The 19,715-nt window shown below is 43.4% G+C and overlaps 1 protein-coding gene across 3 annotated transcripts in view; it reads right to left on the bottom strand.

The window, feature by feature from the left end:
• Window positions 1-2,196: 2,196 nt before the first annotated feature.
• CLYBL (citramalyl-CoA lyase) overlaps window positions 2,197-19,715 on the bottom strand; it is a 169,004-nt gene continuing 151,485 nt past the window's right edge. For 2 of the 3 annotated variants that reach the window (XM_051616243.1, XM_051616262.1), the window contains 3 exons: window positions 18,131-18,255; window positions 2,742-2,841; window positions 2,197-2,536 (listed from right to left, as the gene is read on the bottom strand). In XM_051616243.1, the coding sequence (XP_051472203.1) occupies window positions 2,746-2,841; window positions 18,131-18,255 (221 nt within the window). In that variant the 3' untranslated portion in view covers window positions 2,197-2,536; window positions 2,742-2,745. Of the gene's footprint in view, window positions 2,613-2,741; window positions 2,842-18,130; window positions 18,256-19,715 lie in introns of all 3 variants that reach the window. The other variant, XM_051616251.1, reaches the window with a different exon arrangement.

Here is a 19,715-nt window from a genome sequence, read left to right as displayed (position 1 = left end):
AGAAAAAACGAGAAGAATAAAGCTGGAAAAACACGGAAAGCTTCCTAAAGTAAACGAAAAAAACCCAAATAAATCGCGTTTTATTACTTATAAAGCGAAAATCGTTAAGGCTGTTAAATGGAAGCCGGACTTTCCGCTGGGGAATTGTGCGGCGGGGAAATTTAAGGAGCAATCTGAATATAACCAACATTATCCAACAATTCGCCTATCCGATTTCTCCGCGTACGGGTCACGAAGTTACTTAAGCAGCCAGCTGCGGAAGGGAGAGACAGGTTGCGCGCAAACACCTCAAGAGATCTTATTATTGCTGGGTTGTTATGAGGGGGCGGAGGGGGCGGGAGGTCGGGAGCGTCTCCGCCGACCCCCCCGCGCTGTTCTCCGCGGCCGCGCAGCTTGTCACACGTTGTCATTAAGACTTCAGTAAAACAATGAAGACATTATTTTTTAAAAAAATCTTATTCTCCCCACCAGCCTCCCTTCCCCCCCCCCCCCCTCGGCGCGGTATTAAGGGAATAAAACAATCTATGCCGCACGGGTCCTATTGAGATTAATGAAAAAATTAGGGGGGAGGGGGGAGAGTAAAAAGCCCCCCCACGCCAACAAACCAACGAAACCAATCCAAACCGCAAAACCAACCCTCTGTCTCATCAATCTGACTTCCCGTTCCCTGCGCCAGGCCGTGCCGCCGCCTTGCCTTTGCACCTGATGATTTATTAACGTAATCTGCGGGGATAACTACACATGTGCCCAGCCCCGGCTTGTCCCAGCTCATCTCCTAAGTAATTGTTTCTCATTAGTTCTGATAATGTTTTAATAGTGTTACCCATCATTTAGTCAGCCAGGAATTAATAACGGAGGGTGCCCTCGAACGCAAGGCGGGGGGGGCGGGGAAGAGGGTGCGCGACGCGCAGTATAAACAGGTAGTCTTTAATTAATCAGATTAGCCTGGAGGTCCCCGCGCTGTAAGGGATCACCCAGCGCAGGGCCCTCGGACAAGGCCTGGGCTGGGGGATGGTGTTGACCCACGCTGTTCATCCCCAAACCCCACGGGGGGGGCTCTGCTGCCCGACCCCCCCTCCCGCCCCCCGGCCGCGCCCTCGGGGCCGCTCCGGCCGGGCTGGAAGGGCAGTAGGGACCGACCCCCCGGGCAGTTGGGGGTCCCGGGGGTTGGGGGCTGCCCTCCCCTGTCCCGCTCCTCTGCCGAATCCCGCCGTGCCCAGAGGGATCTGCCTCCGTCCCGCTCCTCTGCCGCCTCCCGGGCCGAGCCCGTCCCTGCCCCCGCCGCTCCCGATCCCCCCCCGTCCTGTCCCCGCGGTTCCCTTTCCCCGCGGGTTTGCTCGATGTATCTGGTGGGATTTTTTTTTGTCGTTTGTTTGGTTTGGTTCTTTTTTTGTTTTGTTTTATTCCCCCCCCCTTCCTTCCTCTCCCCTTAATTAAACCAAAAATAACCCAAAATGTTTAAAATCGCTGCGCGGAGACGAGGTGCGGGGGGGGGGGGGCGGGGAACACGCTAAGCGAGCAGATGGGAGGAATAAGCCGCTGTGGCACCATAAGTAAAATGGCCATGGAGGCGGTGAAAAATGAAACTAAAAAACAACTGTTTTCTATTTACAAATTTAAATAAACAGAACAGCCTTCCCCGCGGTGTTTGTCTAAGTGCAGCAGCATTGCTGCTGTGTAGGTCATGAAAAGGTTGGTGCATAGTTTAAAACTTCCCATTCTGTTAATTTCTTAAAGAACAGTCGTTCATAGTCTGAGCACAAAAGCTCATGATTTAATGAGGAACAGAAACAAAATCTCTGATTGTTGGTGTTTCAAACTTCATTGGAGTCCTCTGGCAACCACAAGTTGATCCTCTGCAGCTTCAATACCCTTTAGCCCTCCATATAAGAGTACATGCTGAATAGAGGACAATGCCTGGTTGTTATGTTTATTTACCCTTACTACAAGCTGGGTTAACCTCTTCAAAACAGCTTTACTAAGCCCGTTAACCACACGGCCCACATGACCTGTAGCCGTATCCCTAATGTGATGTAAATCTGACTCGAGACCATATGCACAAGTTCTGCTGCATTGTGTCTCCAAAAACTACAAGTTTATTGCCGCCCAACCCTTCCCCGGGCTGGACGTTTCCAGGAGGAAATGCTCTGAATAGGGAATGCTTAAAAAAAGGAGAAGAAAGTCAAGAGTCCTGCATTGTGAGAGCAATATTTTTAATGGCTGTTGTACATTTATAGAAGGGGGAGGGGGATGGGGGCGGGACAGATGCGAAGCCTGCACAGGGTAATGATTTTCACCACAATTATTTCAACCAGTACGTAATTATTTGAGACTTTGCCCCTTCTGACAGGAGTTCTGCACCAGGGCGGGAAGAAGCGTAGACACAAATAGAAGCGACTGACTCAGTTTCCCTCTGCTCTTCCAACAGAGCTCACAGCTTATGCTTTGCCTTTCTCCTCCAGTGAAGTCATAATCTTGCGTTTGTAGTAACTACCGTGATGTCACACAGCTGGTGACGTAACTTCGTCCGTGGGCCCTGCAGGAGGGAGCAGCGGTTGGAGTCAGGAACAGTTTTACTAATTAGCAATCCTGGCAAGCAAACTATGACAGATCTGCAAAATGGAAATGAATTTCTGCTTAAGCTTGATGTCTTTAATTTTATTATTCCCCCCCCCCCCCCAAGTATTATAGTCATCTTTTAAAACAGCTACTGGAGCCCCCATGGTGAGAGCTTCATTTACCAGCTCATTTTTTCTTGATGGCTGTGGCAAGCGTAACAATGTTCTGTGCCTGCTTCAGTAATGGCATGTCGATCATGCTCCCCTGGAAAGTAAATGCTCCCTGGAAAAGAGAGAATATAAACTTCCTGAGCGGACCTCTGGAAATTGTAGTTGGCTCATCTTTTTCTTTACAATCACATCCATTCGCCAAGAAACATCAGCTCCCACAGGAATCCTGAATGAGTTTGAGGAGGCAAACTAAGTGAGAAGGGGCAAATGCATTCAAAGAACTGCAGTGGGTGCCGAGTGCTCCAGAAAGGAGGCAAAAAAGAGAGAAGCCCAGTGTGCAGCCTGCCTGTTTCAGCCTCTCCAGCTGGCAAACACTGAGGGCCAAGAGTAGTGAGGCTGTGTATGCCGGCCCAGGGGGGCTGGCAGTCACCATGCCTGGGGGGGCAGCTCTGCTCCCCACATCCAGCATCACCCTCCAGTGCCAGGGCTGGCCCAAACTGTCTGTGGCTGGAGGGCAAAGCCAGAAGTGTTGTCTTTGCCAGGAAACAGTGGTAGGCACTTGGGGGGAGTGGAAGGAGGTTTCCCTGACTTGGAGGTGTGTGGAGGTTGTGCTGTTGCACCTTTCCATCAGGTCTGTGGTGCTGAAGATAGGCTGGGCCTGTGCTTGGAGCCAGGGGCTGGGGTGCAAGATGAAAAAAGAAGTGGCTGGTGTGATAATATTGCCCAAATCTGCTTTGGAGTCCACCTGAGCACTGCAAACAGGGAGTTTCCCTGAGCAGATGCAGAACTAGCCAGTGTGCCTCAGTGGTGGCAATCCAAGAGCCAGGGCAGGTTTCAGAAGTCACTTTGTATTTCTGGGGATTTTGTGTTGGTACCAATAGTGGCAAGTTTAAAATAATTAACTATGAAACATGGTTAAAGCTTAATCAGAAGACACATGTCAAAATAGGGCCAAACCTGACTTGTTTCTTTGGATGCTTTAATCCACATACGTGTTGCTAAGGTAGGATTTTGAAGATAAAACACTTTACACCAAGACATGCCAAAGCTCAGCAGACAGAGGAAAAAAAACATATTTGTAATTCTGACAGCACTTTGACTGAAAAACACAAAGATGCAGGCCCTTCCCTGAAGGATTCAGAATGGAAAGCCTGGCCCTGGTGTTGCATGAGGCATCTCTGTGAAGCTCTGCACACTCTTTTAATGTCCTGCTGCAATCGATACAGGATCACAGGCTGGCCTGAGACTTGAGAGTGGCATGTGTGGCTGTGCATGCCCAGGGAGAGAGGTGCAGAGCAGAGCAGAACAGGCTGTTTATTGCTTTCTGCTTTTCATTTAAGGCTTGGCAATCACTACATAGAGGACTCAAATAAGTAAAGTGAAAATACAAGCCATTCACAAAAATGTTTGGGGAATGTGTTGCTCCAGTGAAGTATCTAGCTTGATGAAGCAGTATTGGACACTAAATTGCATTCTAGAACAGTTAAGACAAAAATCCACCTTAAATAGTAACCTAATACGAATCAATATTGTTCCATGTGAGAACAGACTGTATTAAGGCCATTAAAACCCTAATAGCTAAAACTATTATTTTATTCTAAATAGGATTTCCTACTATAGCTTGCAGTATTTTAGGTGGGTTTGGAGAATAATGGAATGGAAAGATACTCAGTGGTAGGTGCTTCAAATAAAATGTCTTGTTTACTGAGTAACCAATCAACCCTACATCACCCCAACAACAACATTATTATTATTACCAGTATCACTATTAATCACGATGCATCACTTCTCATCTTAGCTACATCTCAGCTATTTTAATTTACACTTTTACACCTTTACAGAAAAAATGCAGCTTCAAACAATTTCATTTATTAACTGTTGTGAAAATAAAGGGAATTAAGTAAACATTTTATGACATGATACTTTAGAATAATTCAGGTCTACACAGTGATCTTGAACTGTAAGATATATTTTTTTCACTGGAAGAAAAACATGTTTTAATTGTGCCTAACTTTCTGTAGGCATTCAGTCAAATGACAGCTCTTGCTTCAAAGATAAAAGTGATAAGTAGAGATATGTTAAGGTCTGGGATCATCCTTCCTAGTTCTGTGAAATGGCTGACTTAGGAGCACAGTGATCCTAAGTATCTGCAATAGTTTGCAGGAAGGGATGGGCACCTAGCAATGCCAATTCTGATCTCTCGTGGTCCAGAATAACGATAGGGAGGGTGTTCTCCCTCTCACTGACTGTACACAAGATGCTCTGAAGCCAGGTGCCTAAGTTGGAGTGTGATCAATCTCAATGTCTTTTTTGAAAGTGTGAGTTAATTCAACAGCTTGCCTGTCCTCTCTTCATTAAAACAACATGTTTAGATAGGAAACCAGGATAATGGTGTGTGTCTGGACACATGAACACTGAACCACTGGAGGTCTGCCGTACGTTCTCTTCTTGTCAGCATGCAGCTGTAGTTTGGGTTGCTAGGAATTTGAAATCTTGAAGGAAAAAAATGCTTTTTCTTTCCAACAGCAAAGAGTAACATGAAGAAGTTGGCTTCTCTGCCTGCTCACTCTGAGGCTTATTTTCTCCCTGCTAATTTGCAGCGTTGAGCTAAAGTCCAGAAAAAGAAACCGATTTTAATGCCATTGAATATACTCTATTCACTGCCTCTCTTTCCACCCACAGGTCTCAACAGATAGCAAATACCAGTAATTACAGCTTTGTCCCCATGCTCTCTTTTCCAATTCTGCTAGATGAAATTTGCCTTTAGCATTCTTTTGATTTTCTCTTGCATTAATATAAAGAAAACAAGACACTCTATAAACACCATTTGCTTTGATAGTGTTAATCTGGGGATTAATTTAGTCATAGATCTAAATTTTCTTTTGGGCTAATTTTCTCAATAATCTCAAGCTTCCAGCCTGTACTTAGACTTCCAGTAGTTCAACTGTGGGACCAAAGGTCTGTTCTTAAGGAAGCTGGCAGGGTGAATGGGAGGTGGGTGTGTGGTGCGAGGCTTGGGTTTGCATCCACTGCACTTGCTGGCTGTGGCTCTCGCTCACCATGGAACCATATGAATCATTCATTGGGAGCCTTTTCAGAAAGATGCAAAAGGATCCTGCCATCAGGTGAGCCAGACATGCCAGACCTGTCCTGGGAAGTGACAGGCCCCCCAGGTAAAGGCTGATGGAGGAGTGGGGAGAAGGAGCAGCTGGGGGGCAGAGCCACAGCTGGTGGGTACAGCCTTTGGGTCACAATGCACGGGTACAAGTAACCCGGGTGGGTTGAGATGTGGGGGAATGGAGGACAATTGTGGCTCTGTGGGCCAAAGATGCTGCCCCTCTTCTCAGCAACGCAGCAAATATTCTGCTGTCCTTACCCAGTGCTGTCTTCCCTGCAGCAACACAGCAAACAGGCTGAGGGCGAAGCCCGGTGAGAAACAGGGTGACTTTGGCACTCACCCACCCGTAGGGTCTGCGAGCTGTAACAGTGCTTGGGCTGGCCTAAGCTGCACAGCTGTGAAGGCAGCAAAGCACTGCACAGCAGAGGCGTTTGTGTTTGCACAACCTTTGGCTTCCCTCAGCCTGGTGGCTGTGTGCCTCTGTCAGGGAGGACACAAGGAAGGAAGGTGAACAGGCAACTTTACCCATTTGGATCATCATGCAGACTAGCTAAGTGTCCTTGTGGTGACTAACAAGTGAGGAAAGACTCAAAGGTGTTTCCTTCTGGATAGCTCTGTGAGAGCAGAGCAACAGAAAGGTGGCAGACCCAGCTAGCTCCTCTTCTCTCTGCCTAGCCATTGGAGCTGCCCACAGAGCCCACTAAGCTGTCACTTGCCCATCTCTATCCCTTGTAGCAGGCCACCTTCTCCAAGCTGAATGATGCAAGACCAGTACTGTGCAATTTGCTGAATCCCTCAGGAACCACACAGTCCTTGAATGCAATAAATTCACATTTAATGCTCTGTTAAAACACTAGTAACATCTTTAAAAACATAACAACTACTTATGCAAGATGCAGGCCATGCTGAGTTCAGGCCTTAACAGCTCTACTTTGAATTTCAATATGCCCTAAAGTGCTTTCAGAATGGAAGGGAAAGGGCTTTTGGTACAGACAGAAAATAGCTGGAAGGGAATTAAAATTACAGAAAGTTACCAGGTTGTTTTAATTAATTAATTAATTAATTAATTAAAATTCCAGAAGGGAACAGAAAAAAATTGTAATCTTGGAAAAAAGAGAATTGAGCATGGTCAGCCCCAAGTGATACAAAGATTCAGCCTGCAGGCAAGGGAAGTGATAAGGCAGGGTTGACAAAGAACAGTAATTTTCACAGGTCAGGAGCTGAATAAAAAAAACCAAACAACAAATGAGGAAACTCAAGGTATGCATTAGGAATATCTAATGCAGTACGTTTCCAGGTGACTGTGGAGAGACCAAAGAGATTTAGAACTAAACTTTGTAAGACATCAATTTGGCAAAGCTTTTGCTTGCACCTTATGAACCTCCTTTTGGATAAACGTAGCTGCCTCCAAACCTAACTCGGATCTCACGAAGTTCAACATATAATTGAGGGCTTTCTGACAACTTATAAGAAAACTCTGGTCATGTGTTGCCACGAATCTTGGACGCAGCTCCTGCCCTATCTCTATGTCATCCCTAAGTTCTCTGTTACCTATAAGAAATGACATGTATCAAGTAGAAGACAAAGTTTCAGTGTTGGTCTGTTACTTGCCATGGCCAGAAGATGAACACATTAATGCAGTGGTTCCTGGAACATGAAAACCTCCTCTTATTGTGTGTCCCATATATGGCAGCATCTAGGTATGTTTGCTCTGTGAAACTTTTGGGAGTAGTTAAGAGTTTGGTAAATCTCTATGACCATCTCATAAACAGAGTATATTTTATTTTTTTGTGGAAAGAAGCATTTTACCTTTCTAGAAGGTAAACGGAGGAGATTCAGAGTCAATGATTTCTGTATCAGCTGGGAATCAATGTGTTCTGGGGGAAGGAGAAGAGGGGAAGAAACGGTTCAGCCAGCTCTCTTGCTAGAATTTATCATGGGTGGTAGAACTGTGTTCATTTGGACTACAACAGGGGATGGAAAGGATCACAGGTGAGGTACTTGTCATGTTTTTTCAGAAGATCATGCACAGTGAAGTTTCATACTTCTTCATCTCTCCTGAAACCTTTTTATATAATATGCAATGTTACACGGGGTTTTACTCCCACCATCTTTTGTTCCTTATGTACCACTGAGTTAACAAGAGAAACAAGCTGGTTAGAACTGTGCTGACACGGAACACTTAAGGCATCTCATAGTTATATGGATACACTTCTCTGAGCTGTGGCTTGGATTGAAATACATGAGTTAATTAAAGTAAAGCAATAATTGTTCTGGGACATGTGGGACTGTGATCAGATGAGCTAGTCCCCCATGGCTGACAAAATGAAAGAATGAGAGGTACTCCTGCACCTGGGAATGCCGATGGCTTTTTCCTCAGCATTTGCCCTGTCAGTGGTTACCTGTGCCTCTACCCACATCCATCCTGATGACCGTAACAAACTCACTAAGAGAGTTACTGCAGATCCTTGTTTCTTAGACCACTGGTAACTATTAATAACCTGCATTGATACAGAATGAGAGGACTGGCTTTCCTAATGCATAGCAAGTACATACATTTTGAAGTACCAAATAAGTCCTGTAAGTTCCAAAAAGCCTACTGGCTTCCTGATGAATTGCAGATGGGACTCCACATGTGAGCAGTGATTGTGAGAGCTCTTCACTCTGTTTTGGGAACCACTGCAGTTGTTATTAATTACATTGACTACTGGTAACCTCTGCTAATAAGCCTTTGATTTGATGCCCTGTTCTACCAGATCTCACTATATGTGTAGCCAACAACTTTCACTCCCATGTGACAGTGGTCAGGCCTTTCTTAAAGATATTTATAAAGACTTCCTTAAGTCTGTGGCTTGTCTATAGTAGAAAAGAACCCTCAATTGTCTTGCATCACATGAAGGAATATAGCCAGTAGTGCTCTATTCATTTGTAGTGTGTGTCAATGTATGGGCTGCCTTGAGCCACAACGTAGAGACAGCCAACTTTTTCTAAAGCAGTTTACCATGGGGATCAAGTCAGGTGATTTAGATATCAGGGTTGGAGGTGTTAGGGGACCCTGGTGAGTGGGTAGGGCTTTGGCATGGCATCGACTCTGGGTACCCAGGCCAGTGGAAGAAAAGGAAGAGAAAGCCAAGGTCATGTTCCATGAAATTGCAATATCGACAAGAAAGGACCTGCTGCTGAATTTTGAATTAAGCATAGGTCTAAGATATATCTAATGCTTATGGAATTGCAAAAAAATATAAATATCTCTACCACTAGTTATGTGGCTGTTGCTCAGAAGACAAGCAAGCTCCTGAGCAAGGGGAGGTCTTTTGACAGCACCATGCTGTCACAGGGTTGGAAACACTGCCCTGCTGATGAATTCTTTCTCTTCAATTACTTTTCCTAATGGTTTAGCTAGCCACACTTTCTTTTGCAGACCAAATCCCTGCAAGGAGTGGGTGGAAGCTGGGCTATCTCCTCACCCTACTTGGCTGCCTTCTGAGACAGTGGGCACCTAAGTCCTAGGGCAAATAGGTATAGGGGGACCAGTGAACCAGCCACTCTTCTCTCTGTTGTGAGGAGATGTCGTGACTCAAAGAGAGCTCCCCCACCACTCTGGTGACACAGGCCAGCGGTTGTGTGTGAATACAGGCATTGTCCAAATACAAGATTATGTAAGTCCCCTTCCAGCCCCTGTGACCTGTATCAGCACTCATGGGCAGATGCCAGGAGAAATGGAAACGAGCAGAATGGGTGATGCCAGCTGGCCGGTGCAAACCTTGTGTACCTCCCACAAGGGGAAATGGAACACATATATAGACAAGTACCCTCAAGTCCGCAGACACAAGAAAACTCTGCTCCACTGTTACCTGAGAAACATTAATTATTTCCTTTGTGGTTCACCCACTTCTAAATCCCAAAGATCTAGTTATGACTTTCTGGAGACTACAAAAATACATGGAATAAACCCATCTGTTTGGGTCTGAGAACATTGTCTCTAATACTGCACAATGTTAAAGTGCTACAAGGAAATACGAGTGTTGTGTTCTGGAAGAAGGGCAGATTTGCTCTTCTGAGGAGGGAAGGAAGCAGGTGCATGGCAAAGGGTCCCCCTAAAAAGCTATGCATTCAGGAAGATAATTCCCCTGGGATTAAACGAAAACAGGCATTCTTTCAGTGACCCCCCTGCAGAGGAAATTTGGAAATCTTTGCTTTGGGGCTTAAAAAGATCTTTTAGATTTGCTTGCAGGTAGTGAACAAAAGAGAAGAGAGTCCTGGTCGCAGCAAATGGAGTTGGGTCTGTGCCTGGGGGAGGAGTGATTATGCTGACTGGAAAGGAATGACTTTCCCTTGAAACAGAAGGTTGAAACCATATTTTTGGGGAAGTCAAGAGTAGGAAATAAGCTAACACCTGTGATGGTGCTGAATGCAGCTTTAATTATTTTTTGATTCTGCGAGTTGTAGCCAAAGAGCCATCATAAAGAGCTGGGTCACGATTCTACCTTTTAGTGATGAACTTCGAAAGGTTAGTGAGCTGCTAGGAGGTGTCCAGTGATATCTGGGTCAAGTGAAAACATTTTTCAGGCTATAGGAAGAGAATGTCTCACCCTCCTCTCCACTCTGTCCTGTCCTGCATCCAGATCATGTTGACACAGAAGTCTTGGCCTTATTTTATCATCTTTGTAGTAGGTGGGAAATGCTCAAATAACTAGGGTAGTGACAGATGACAACCTGAAGACTCCACATGCAGCAAGTTGTACAAACAGAGCTTTCTTGGTTACGTATGAGCCCTTTGACCTTCACCTCTTTTTCTGTAGTGACATTATGGAAGGACAGACACTTATACACAAAATCTTTGGCAAAAATAAATGATCCCTGAAAAGGTTTGTCGAAAATATCTTTTTGGCAAGATGAGATGCTCAGTGGGGTCTCTGTGATCTGTTGAAGAAAAGGATGGGTTTGGGGGGAATTATGCAAAGGATCAACACCAGCAAGTTTCTATAGCCATTTTGTTGATAAGAAGGAAACATTAAATATGACTACCTTTTGTTTCTTTTCACCAGTGTAATCTTCCACCACAGGAGAAGCAGCTAGTTAGTTCAGAGGATAAATCAGTTTATAATGCCAGAAGCAGGCCTGTGTGTGAGAGATAGGCTTCTACCTCTAGGAGCAGATGGAAAGACACAAAAGGTCGAGAAAGAAAGAGAAACAACAACATGAAATAGAGATTATTTTTTTACCTCAAATGCCTCCTCAGCCAGCAGTCCAGGAACTCTGACAGAAAAAGCCCTTTCTAAAGCTCAACAGGTAGGAAGGACTTTGTTATCCCTCAAGTCCACAGTGGAGCAGGAAAGATGAACAGGGACCTACAAGGTCCTTCACATCTCCTCCACCTGACATTATTGTTCCCAGCCCATGGATAAGGGTCTTGCCTTGCTGTGCGACCAGACAAGCTATTTTTCCCTCTTCCAGCTCTCCAAGCTGCCTGAAACACTGGGGGCAGCCCTTTAGGCTGAGATGGGCCAGGGGATCCTGCTTGGTCCAGCTCCAGAAACTCCCTCAAGTCCCTGCCTCTCACTGAGCAAGCAGCCTGTTTAAAGTCCCTGAAAGAAAGGTAGACATCAGGGTTTTTATTGCTGTCTTTATATTTTCTTTTGTTTCCTTCTAGTTCTGGTTGTTGCCTTCCTGCATTCTCCTCTAGTGTAGGAAAGAATAAAACCAAAGAAACAGAAGAAAGTCCTAGAAATCAGGAATATTCTTCACTGGTTTCCACCCTCTGTCTTATGATGTATTGGGAACGGAAGAATCCTAGAGAGCACGCTTGCTGCTGCCAAGCAAATCTTTATTTTATAGCACAAAAGCAGCTTCCTGGACAAACATCCTATCCAACCAGGCATTTTTTTCCCCCTAGTGAGTATCACGGTTATTATATAGAAAAATGAAAAGTAACTAATATTAAGAGTTCAGTATCCTCAGATGCCCTTAATTAAGTCATTTAGAATTAACTTGAGGTTTACAGGCATGGAATCAATTTTATTAAATACAGACTAGAAAATTTCATCTGGAAGTAAATGACGAGAGGACACACAAAAGCCATTTGATAGTGAGGAAGGGGGCAGCTATAAAATCCAATGCAGGCAAGAAAAGTAAGAACAGTGAAGCTCATTCTGTCAACAAGAATGGAATCACCATTACTTTTGTAGGCTATATTTTTTTTCTAATTTCATATTAATTTTCTGAATAAGATTGAACAGCCATTTTTTACTGCCATTCAGCTGATGGAGGTTTTTGCAGAGAGCTTCTCCAGGTCCCTGAAAATGCCAGCTAGCACAGAGAGGAGTGAAGAGGCAGCAAGACTGCTGCTACTTAAATTAACTGAAACAATATTTTGGCTGTACAGGCTTCTGAATTCCCTCAGTAAGCCTTAAAAAGAGCCATCTGCTCAGAACATTACATCTCTGGTTAGATCCTGCTTTGGAAATTGAAACTCAGCCGATGAGTGCTTGTTAATGCTTTTTAAAGAGGGATCTGGGAGGTGGGCAGTTGCCTCAGCAGGTTGCTTGGTGCAGTGCAGGTTTTGGCACAGCAGCAGGCAGGTGTCTGCAGCGATGGGTCTCTCCTCACTCCATGTCCCCAAAAAAGCATTGCCTGCCTTGGGAGCATGCAGGCACAGCATGGCATGGCCCTTCCAAGAGCAAGGACACTCACCTTGTCTCCCAGAGACCCTGCATGCACCTCCTTGAGGCGACAAGGACAGAAGGGTGGTGCTGTGCTGAGGAGGAGCCCAGAGGGGTGCCATCCTGTGCCCTCTGCAGGGCTCACCTTCCCTGGGACAGCAGCCTCCCCCTCCAGGAGCTACCTCCGGGTGGAGAGGCTATGGAGGGGCACAGCATCCCTCCTTCTGCCCCCAGCTTGTGGAGATACTTCTCCCTGCAGGAAATGTCAATGTGCCATCCGAGTCTTTCTCCCCCCACATTTTGGACGCAGGTCTTTAATGACTGGAGGAAAACAGATTAAGAGCCACCAAATGCCTGCTGGGGAGTGGAAGGGAGGGAGAGTTGGCAAGAAAATATTTCATATGACTTTCTGCCCTGCTTAGGAGCTTTTGCAGCCCCATGTACTAAAATCTGGCATAACTCCCTCAGGACTGACTGTGCCAGTGTAGGAACCAGTATAGCACAAGCAATTAGCTAATACAGCCCCTTCTGCTCTATTGTAAAGGTTCAAAATTTGCCCCCAGACAGATCTTTCTAAGAGAAAAGCCTTCAACTGTGACACAAACCACACTTCTAAAATCTTTTTTCAAATAATGCAATTTTATAGAGAAACTTGAAGTACTCATATGAGCTCTCTTGAACTCTATTTATTCATTGATTTTTCATATGAAAATTTCTCTTGGCCACTTTTTAAAAAGATAAACAACACAAAAGTGGCCCATGCTTAAATCCCACCAGCACTCTCCATCTTCACATAGAGGTGCACCTGTGCCTGTACTTCTTAGGGCTGAAGCTCATCAATGGTGGCAATTTATCACAAATCCCTGAACCCCCCACTCTGCAGCATGAGGAATATACATTGCCTAATTAACATAAACGAGGGGGAATGCCCTGCATCCTTGAAATGAGGGCCAACAGTGTTGCAGCCCAGTGTGCACAGAGGTACCCCATGCTGCCAGTGTCACTCTGGGATGGGATCCAGCTTAGTTGGTGGCACCTCAAATCTCTGCTGGCAGCTGTTCTGGGCCTTGCCCAGAAGCGGGGCTGCTCCTTCACCCCCAGTTCCATGTAAAGCCTTGAGATATGATGCTTTATAAAGTGAATTATAATCCCTGTGGGTGGATGGGATCCCACAACGCCCCATGCCATCCCTGTGCCGTTCCAGGAGGCTGCCCAGAGGCACAGTCCTGCTCTCCCAGCACCTGCGGGTTGGATGGGGACAGGATGGATCACTCGTGGCTGGGGCTGTTGCATGGAGAGCCCTCCTGGAGGCTGCAGCACTGCTGGGAGAGGGAGGGCAGTGGGGAGAGACCTCCCCAGGCGGTGGTGGGAGCTGGATCTGGCCCAAGCATGAGGGCACATGGTCTCCAAGATACAGTGGCTTGGGGTAGCTTTTCCTAAACAAAGAGCATTATAAAGGAGCCACTGCTGGAAATTTCCATTCCTTTGTTGGGTAGATGCTGTGTAAATAAATGCATTCCTAAGATTTTTCATAATCCTTGAAAGGTCCGTAAAAGGAACTGTGTAGTTTCTCCAATTGCTGGAGTTCATATATATTATTCCTCAGCTACTGGGAACATGATATACAATGGCACAGAATATAATGCAAGAAACATATGCTAAAGGTCTTCTTAGAAGCACTCTGTGCATTCATACGTGGCATGTACAGATATTTCTTCTGTTTCGCCCTGTGGGATCTAAAATATTCAACCCATATTACAGCTTGGGTTTGTGAATTACTTACCTGAACTCTAAATAATCCTTACCTGACAGGTGACTTCAATGGCAGCATTTAGCTATTCCCTGGTTTCATGTGTGGGTGCTTTGAAAGCATTTATAAATTAGTACATGAGACAAGTGTGTAAGCAACCTCCTACTTTACTCTTCTGCTTTTTTTTCTCTCTGATTTTTATTTTAGAACAAGTAGATTCGGGAAAATCCAGTTATGATAATGATACTGTGCCTGATGTATTTACAAGTCCAATGGCTCAAAAACGCATTTTCAATGTCTTACTTTCTTGTGGCATATAAACACTAACTACATACAGAAGAGATTATGTTCCTGTATTCAGTGTATTGTAATGTAAATGCAGGAGTTACTTACATAGTAAAGACTATTGTACCTTCATTGATAGAAGTCAGATAATTTTCTCAAAATAAACTAGTAACTTCTTCCACTAACTCTACCTCCTTGGACCCAGTTAATCTGAATTTGTAAGATGACTTCCCTGTTTAATGCAGCACAAATATCTCAGAAATTCAGAACAGAATCTATCCTTTAGACTATCAGTGCAATGTTTGTTAACCTTCTTTTTCTGAACACACTTGGACATTTATCTTATATTTAGACTTTCCCAACAGCTATGCCTATTTTCTCTAGGATGAGTTTTTAAATTTTGAAAATCATATCCCCTTGCAATGCAATTTTACTGGAAAAATATTTAAATGATGCAGAAAAAATACTTTTTAAGCACTTCTCATTTTTAGATCTCAAAGTTATAGACAAAAGAGAGCACTTAATAGATAGCTGTATAAAATGCAAAATGTACCTTTTCAACAATTGTCTTCTAATTGTCCAAAATAGGACGTCAACATTTATTTCCTAGATTTGCTATTTCTGAATCAGATCAGAAATGTAAAAAATCAAAAACCCCACAACCGAAACAACCTCAAAACCAAACAAAAACAACCCCTCAAACAGGACCATCTCCATAAAGCAGATACTTTTGGCTAGCTGGTTAGCTCTCTAATTTCCTTCTGTTTGGACACTGCCACAGCATCTCCAGTTCTGCAGTGCTCATCCGAGATCCTAATTTTTCCTGACCTCAGGACTCACATTTCAGCCTCCAGGAAGAAGTACCCTCGTTCAGCCTTTTTGCAAGGAAAGATTATTACAGCAATTGTAGCTCTCAGGATGGAATAGATTATAAAATCTTAATATGTATTTTGATAGCAAATGTTGGTGATGGAGGGCATCAAACTTCAAACTCAATTAATAATGAACTGTGATCCCAGAGACTGCAGACCAGTAACTTATCTACCACACGAACAGCCACACAAATCCCTCACATTTATTTTTTCCAGGCTTTCAACTTTGATTAATAACATGGCAAAAGCATGCAAGCCTCAACCATATTAACCACAGCTATACTTTTAGTCTTACTGACATGAACACTTTAATATAATAAAAGGAAAAGGAAAACAGAAGAGGTGTTTCATTAGGACAGGAGGATTACTAAAACCGCTGTCTGGAGTATTTGTCAGGAGGTGGTAGGGGAAGAGTTATTACTTACATTTTAGCATGTCGCTAGGACGCAGAGCAAGAGGCTCCCTCAGTGAGATATGTTTGCTTTGGAAGAAACAAATGAAGTAGCAGACCATCCCAGCTCTTCTACTGACACATTTATAATACCAAATTGCAAACTCAGTTGAGAAGTTTGCAGCACATTTGCAGCACTATGTGGAAAACTATTTTTTCCAATTTTGTTATGAAGCCCAGTAAGAGGCAGTGATACAAGATCCAGAAGTTCATAAATTAACCTGCCAGTCCTTTTTTACTGATAGATGGCTACATGCAAAAATATATGAAGCATGCAACCTGGTTGGTTAATAAAACAGCCCAAATCACAAACCTTCAGCAAATCTCTTCTTGCAGCTGATTATAGAAGCTTATAACCTATTCTAAAAACATTTATTAAAAAAAAAAAAGCAGTCTCCCCCCCCCTCAATGGCTGATATAAGCAAGAAACCAGCATTATGACAGTAGAGTAACAGCTTCAAAAGAAATAAAATCTGCCTAATACAGAATTCTTCAATATTAAAGGTGATTGGCTTCCTGATTTTGTGATACTGAGACTAGAGATAAATTCAGTCCAGTCTCCTCATCAGTTGTGATATGACACGGGTATTCCTTAGATGAGTTTTTGACCCTATATTCAGTTGAATGTTGACAGTATTATACACAAAACATAAACATAAACAATATTTGTCTGAGTATGTAATTTTTTTCTTTCTGCATCTGCCTTCCCACACATTTGCACCAGCAGTATGTTTGTAACGATGCCTTTTGTAAGAGATACAAGCTTTGTAAATAAGAATAACGGGCAAAACCAGTCATACATTTTCTAGTTCTGAATCATTTGCATGAAGACAGGTACCCATTGAGGGAACAGAACAAAGAGCTAGAGGCACACAGCATCTTAATAGTGACCCTGAAATAACTGTCCAAGACAGCACCCAACTATCGTAGTCATGGACATACTGGAAACACCCAGGTGTCACAGAGGGGATGCAATAGCCCAGCAAAGAGAAGGGAAGAGCAGAAGCAAATACCTTATCACATATTTACCCTGAGAGGGAAGCATAATTTCTGCTTTGCCCATTTTAGCATTTCTCATGCACAATATCTGCAGCAGCAGAAATGCAGGGGACTGGGGAAGGCACACACCCCAATCTATTCCTACCCACCAGAAAGCAAAGAAATGTACAGAAAACCTTTATATGGCACCAGAGAAAGTGAGACCCTATGCACAGTCTTATATGTGAACATCACTTCCAAAGACATTTATCTCCCACTTGAGTGGCATACAAGCCCACAAGAGCCATTCCCATTCATCAGCACTCCCCGTTCTGATATTGGGACTTAGCTTTTTAACTAGCCTGGGCTTGGCTGCAACTAAGATAAACATATTTAGCTGCAACTTTTTTTTCCTTTCAAAAAGAGGCAAACTGGATTATAGCAAATAACCTTTAAGATAATTAACTGACAATGCTGCAACTAGCATAAAATCTTCCTTCAGGCGACCCCTAATTTAAGTATTACTGGCACAAAGTGGAGACAGATTGTGCATCACCACCGCAATATTTACATAGCAGAAACCCACAGAGCAGGAAACGTGAGACTCAATGATGCACTAAATTAGGAACAATCATATTCTAGTGTTAATTTGCTTTCTCCTCTATCCAAATTTCAGGTCCAGCAATTGGTACAAATGCACATAAAACATTCCCATTTCTAATGATTAAGGACCACAATCTGCAAGCAGCTCTGCTCAAAAGTAAATTCACTCACTAGTGGGGAAGTTTGCAGAATCAAACCTGAAAAAGCGAAGCGGTTTTACCAAGACATAGATTTTTTTTAGAAAACCAAGACTTCCTAATCTGATAATTTCTTTCCATAAATGATACCTGCACAAGCATCTGAGTCATGTGCCAGGCTACCTGCCTTTTGATTGCAAATATTTTCCTAAGAGAGTAGAACCGTGATTCTGCAGCATAATGGAGAAGCTGTTTTCATTCACCGACGCTGTAGCTGGGTGCAAGTACTCCAAATGCTGCGTAATCAAAGAATTAAAGTTGAAATGGGGAAAAAACCAAAACAGTCTACTTGTAAATATTTTGGGAAGTGACACATTTAAAATAAATATACTCTCTATAGTCTATCCAGACACAGCATTCACGAGCACTACTCTTGGTTACAGCACACGTCGTAAGATAAACGCAAAGAGCCATCACCAGTCTTTCTAAATCTTAAATATTATTCAAATTTGTTTCCCACTAAGGCATATTAGCAAAATATTTACCTTGCCTAATCGCTGATGTTCTTCAAAAGCAGAAATCAGTTCTTGTGCCCACTTTATTTTTTCAGGGCTCGGAGAGAACTGTTCCTGGACAACAGCAATTTGGTTGGGGTGAATCACCTGCTTACCTACAAAGAAGATTAATAACACCAGAATCATGCATCGACAAACAGATGTTCAAGCAAAATGTTCCAACCACTTGAGGCTCTCATATGCCTTGCAGAGTTTCTTGCTCTTTAACTAATTATTTTACTTGGTTTATTTTTTAAACTGGACAACAAGCAGGTAGCCTTTTGCCACATTTTTTTAAGAATAAAAATATCTTGAGCTATGTTTGCATTCCATATTGTATGAAAGAACCCACGATTCTTTCTCCTCCCTCCCTATTTCAATCCATATATCTTCCCTCGGTTGTTTCAGGTGCAATTGTTTGTCCAGGCTAGTCAATAACATTCAAGTATAATCACTGCTGACTTTAACTATACCAATAACAGCTCCATATATGTAAGTTATCTTAAAAATATTCAGAAAATGGGATCTGAAAAAGGTAGCAAGAGATTTGTAGGACATGTCATGTAAGGATCATGCCCTAAATTCTTGGTATTGACTTGGCATCATAAAAATCCTTAATGTTGTTGAAACCATTGTTCTTGGAATAGTTTGCAGTTGCAGGTAGGTTGCAATATCTGTTCAGTCACTGGTATATTAAACAAGTACCAGCAGTGCCCTGGGGTTTTATGAAGTACTTTTTTTTAATCCTTTCTTGTATAAACTTACATTAAGAAAATGAAAATAGCTGTTGCCTTTTTTACTAGAGATTTTCAAACTTGAATATACAGCCACACAATCTGCTTCAATCTGTTATTGCATTTAGCTACCTTAAAACAAATACATATCTCATTTGTTTGACAGTTTTGAAAGTGGAACTTTTGACGTTATTAGCTGATTTCTAAGGGATCCCACAGACTGGTGTGATTACAAAGTATTTTAAGAAAGAGAGGCGACCCTCATTCCCAGCTTCCCGCTGAATAAATGACTCTCCTTCGTGCCAGATAACAGAACTAGTTGGAGGGATGTGCCTGATCCTGCAAACCTGCCATCAAGTGAGCATTCCCTGCAGACGGAGGGTCCCACAGCCACACCGCGCGCCGCAGCCTCTCGCGGGAGCCAGATTGTTGCAGGCAAGGAAAAATTGGAAGCATCAGGACCTCAGGAGGCTTCCTGAGCACACCAGGGTCTGCTCCCCTGCTCTTACTGACATGAAGCCAGCCGTACGTTAGAGGCAAAATCTGGGGATGCAGCAGCACCCTCAACTTAATGTAACGAGCAAAGAAACAGTAATGGTTTCGTGTTGCTTTGTTTCTTTGCTAAGAAGCTCTGAGTAGCTGAATTTTAATTTATTTCCCATTAAACAATCTTTAGTTTGTGATCTTAAGGGCATTGAGATATTCCCTTTGAAATTTCAAGATGGTAACTATTTAAAAAATAGCTTAAAAATAATAAGAAGTTTAAAACTCAGTAAGGACTGTACTTTTAAAAATAAATTGTGTGGAGACAAATTTCCTTAAATAATTTGTTTGGCATGAGG

Source organism: Apus apus, chromosome 1 (genome assembly GCF_020740795.1).
Source record: "Apus apus isolate bApuApu2 chromosome 1, bApuApu2.pri.cur, whole genome shotgun sequence".
NCBI classification, from domain to species: Eukaryota; Metazoa; Chordata; class Aves; order Apodiformes; family Apodidae; genus Apus; species Apus apus.
Note: the sequence above shows the minus strand (reverse complement) of the source record. Positions and strands in the feature narration are given on the sequence as shown.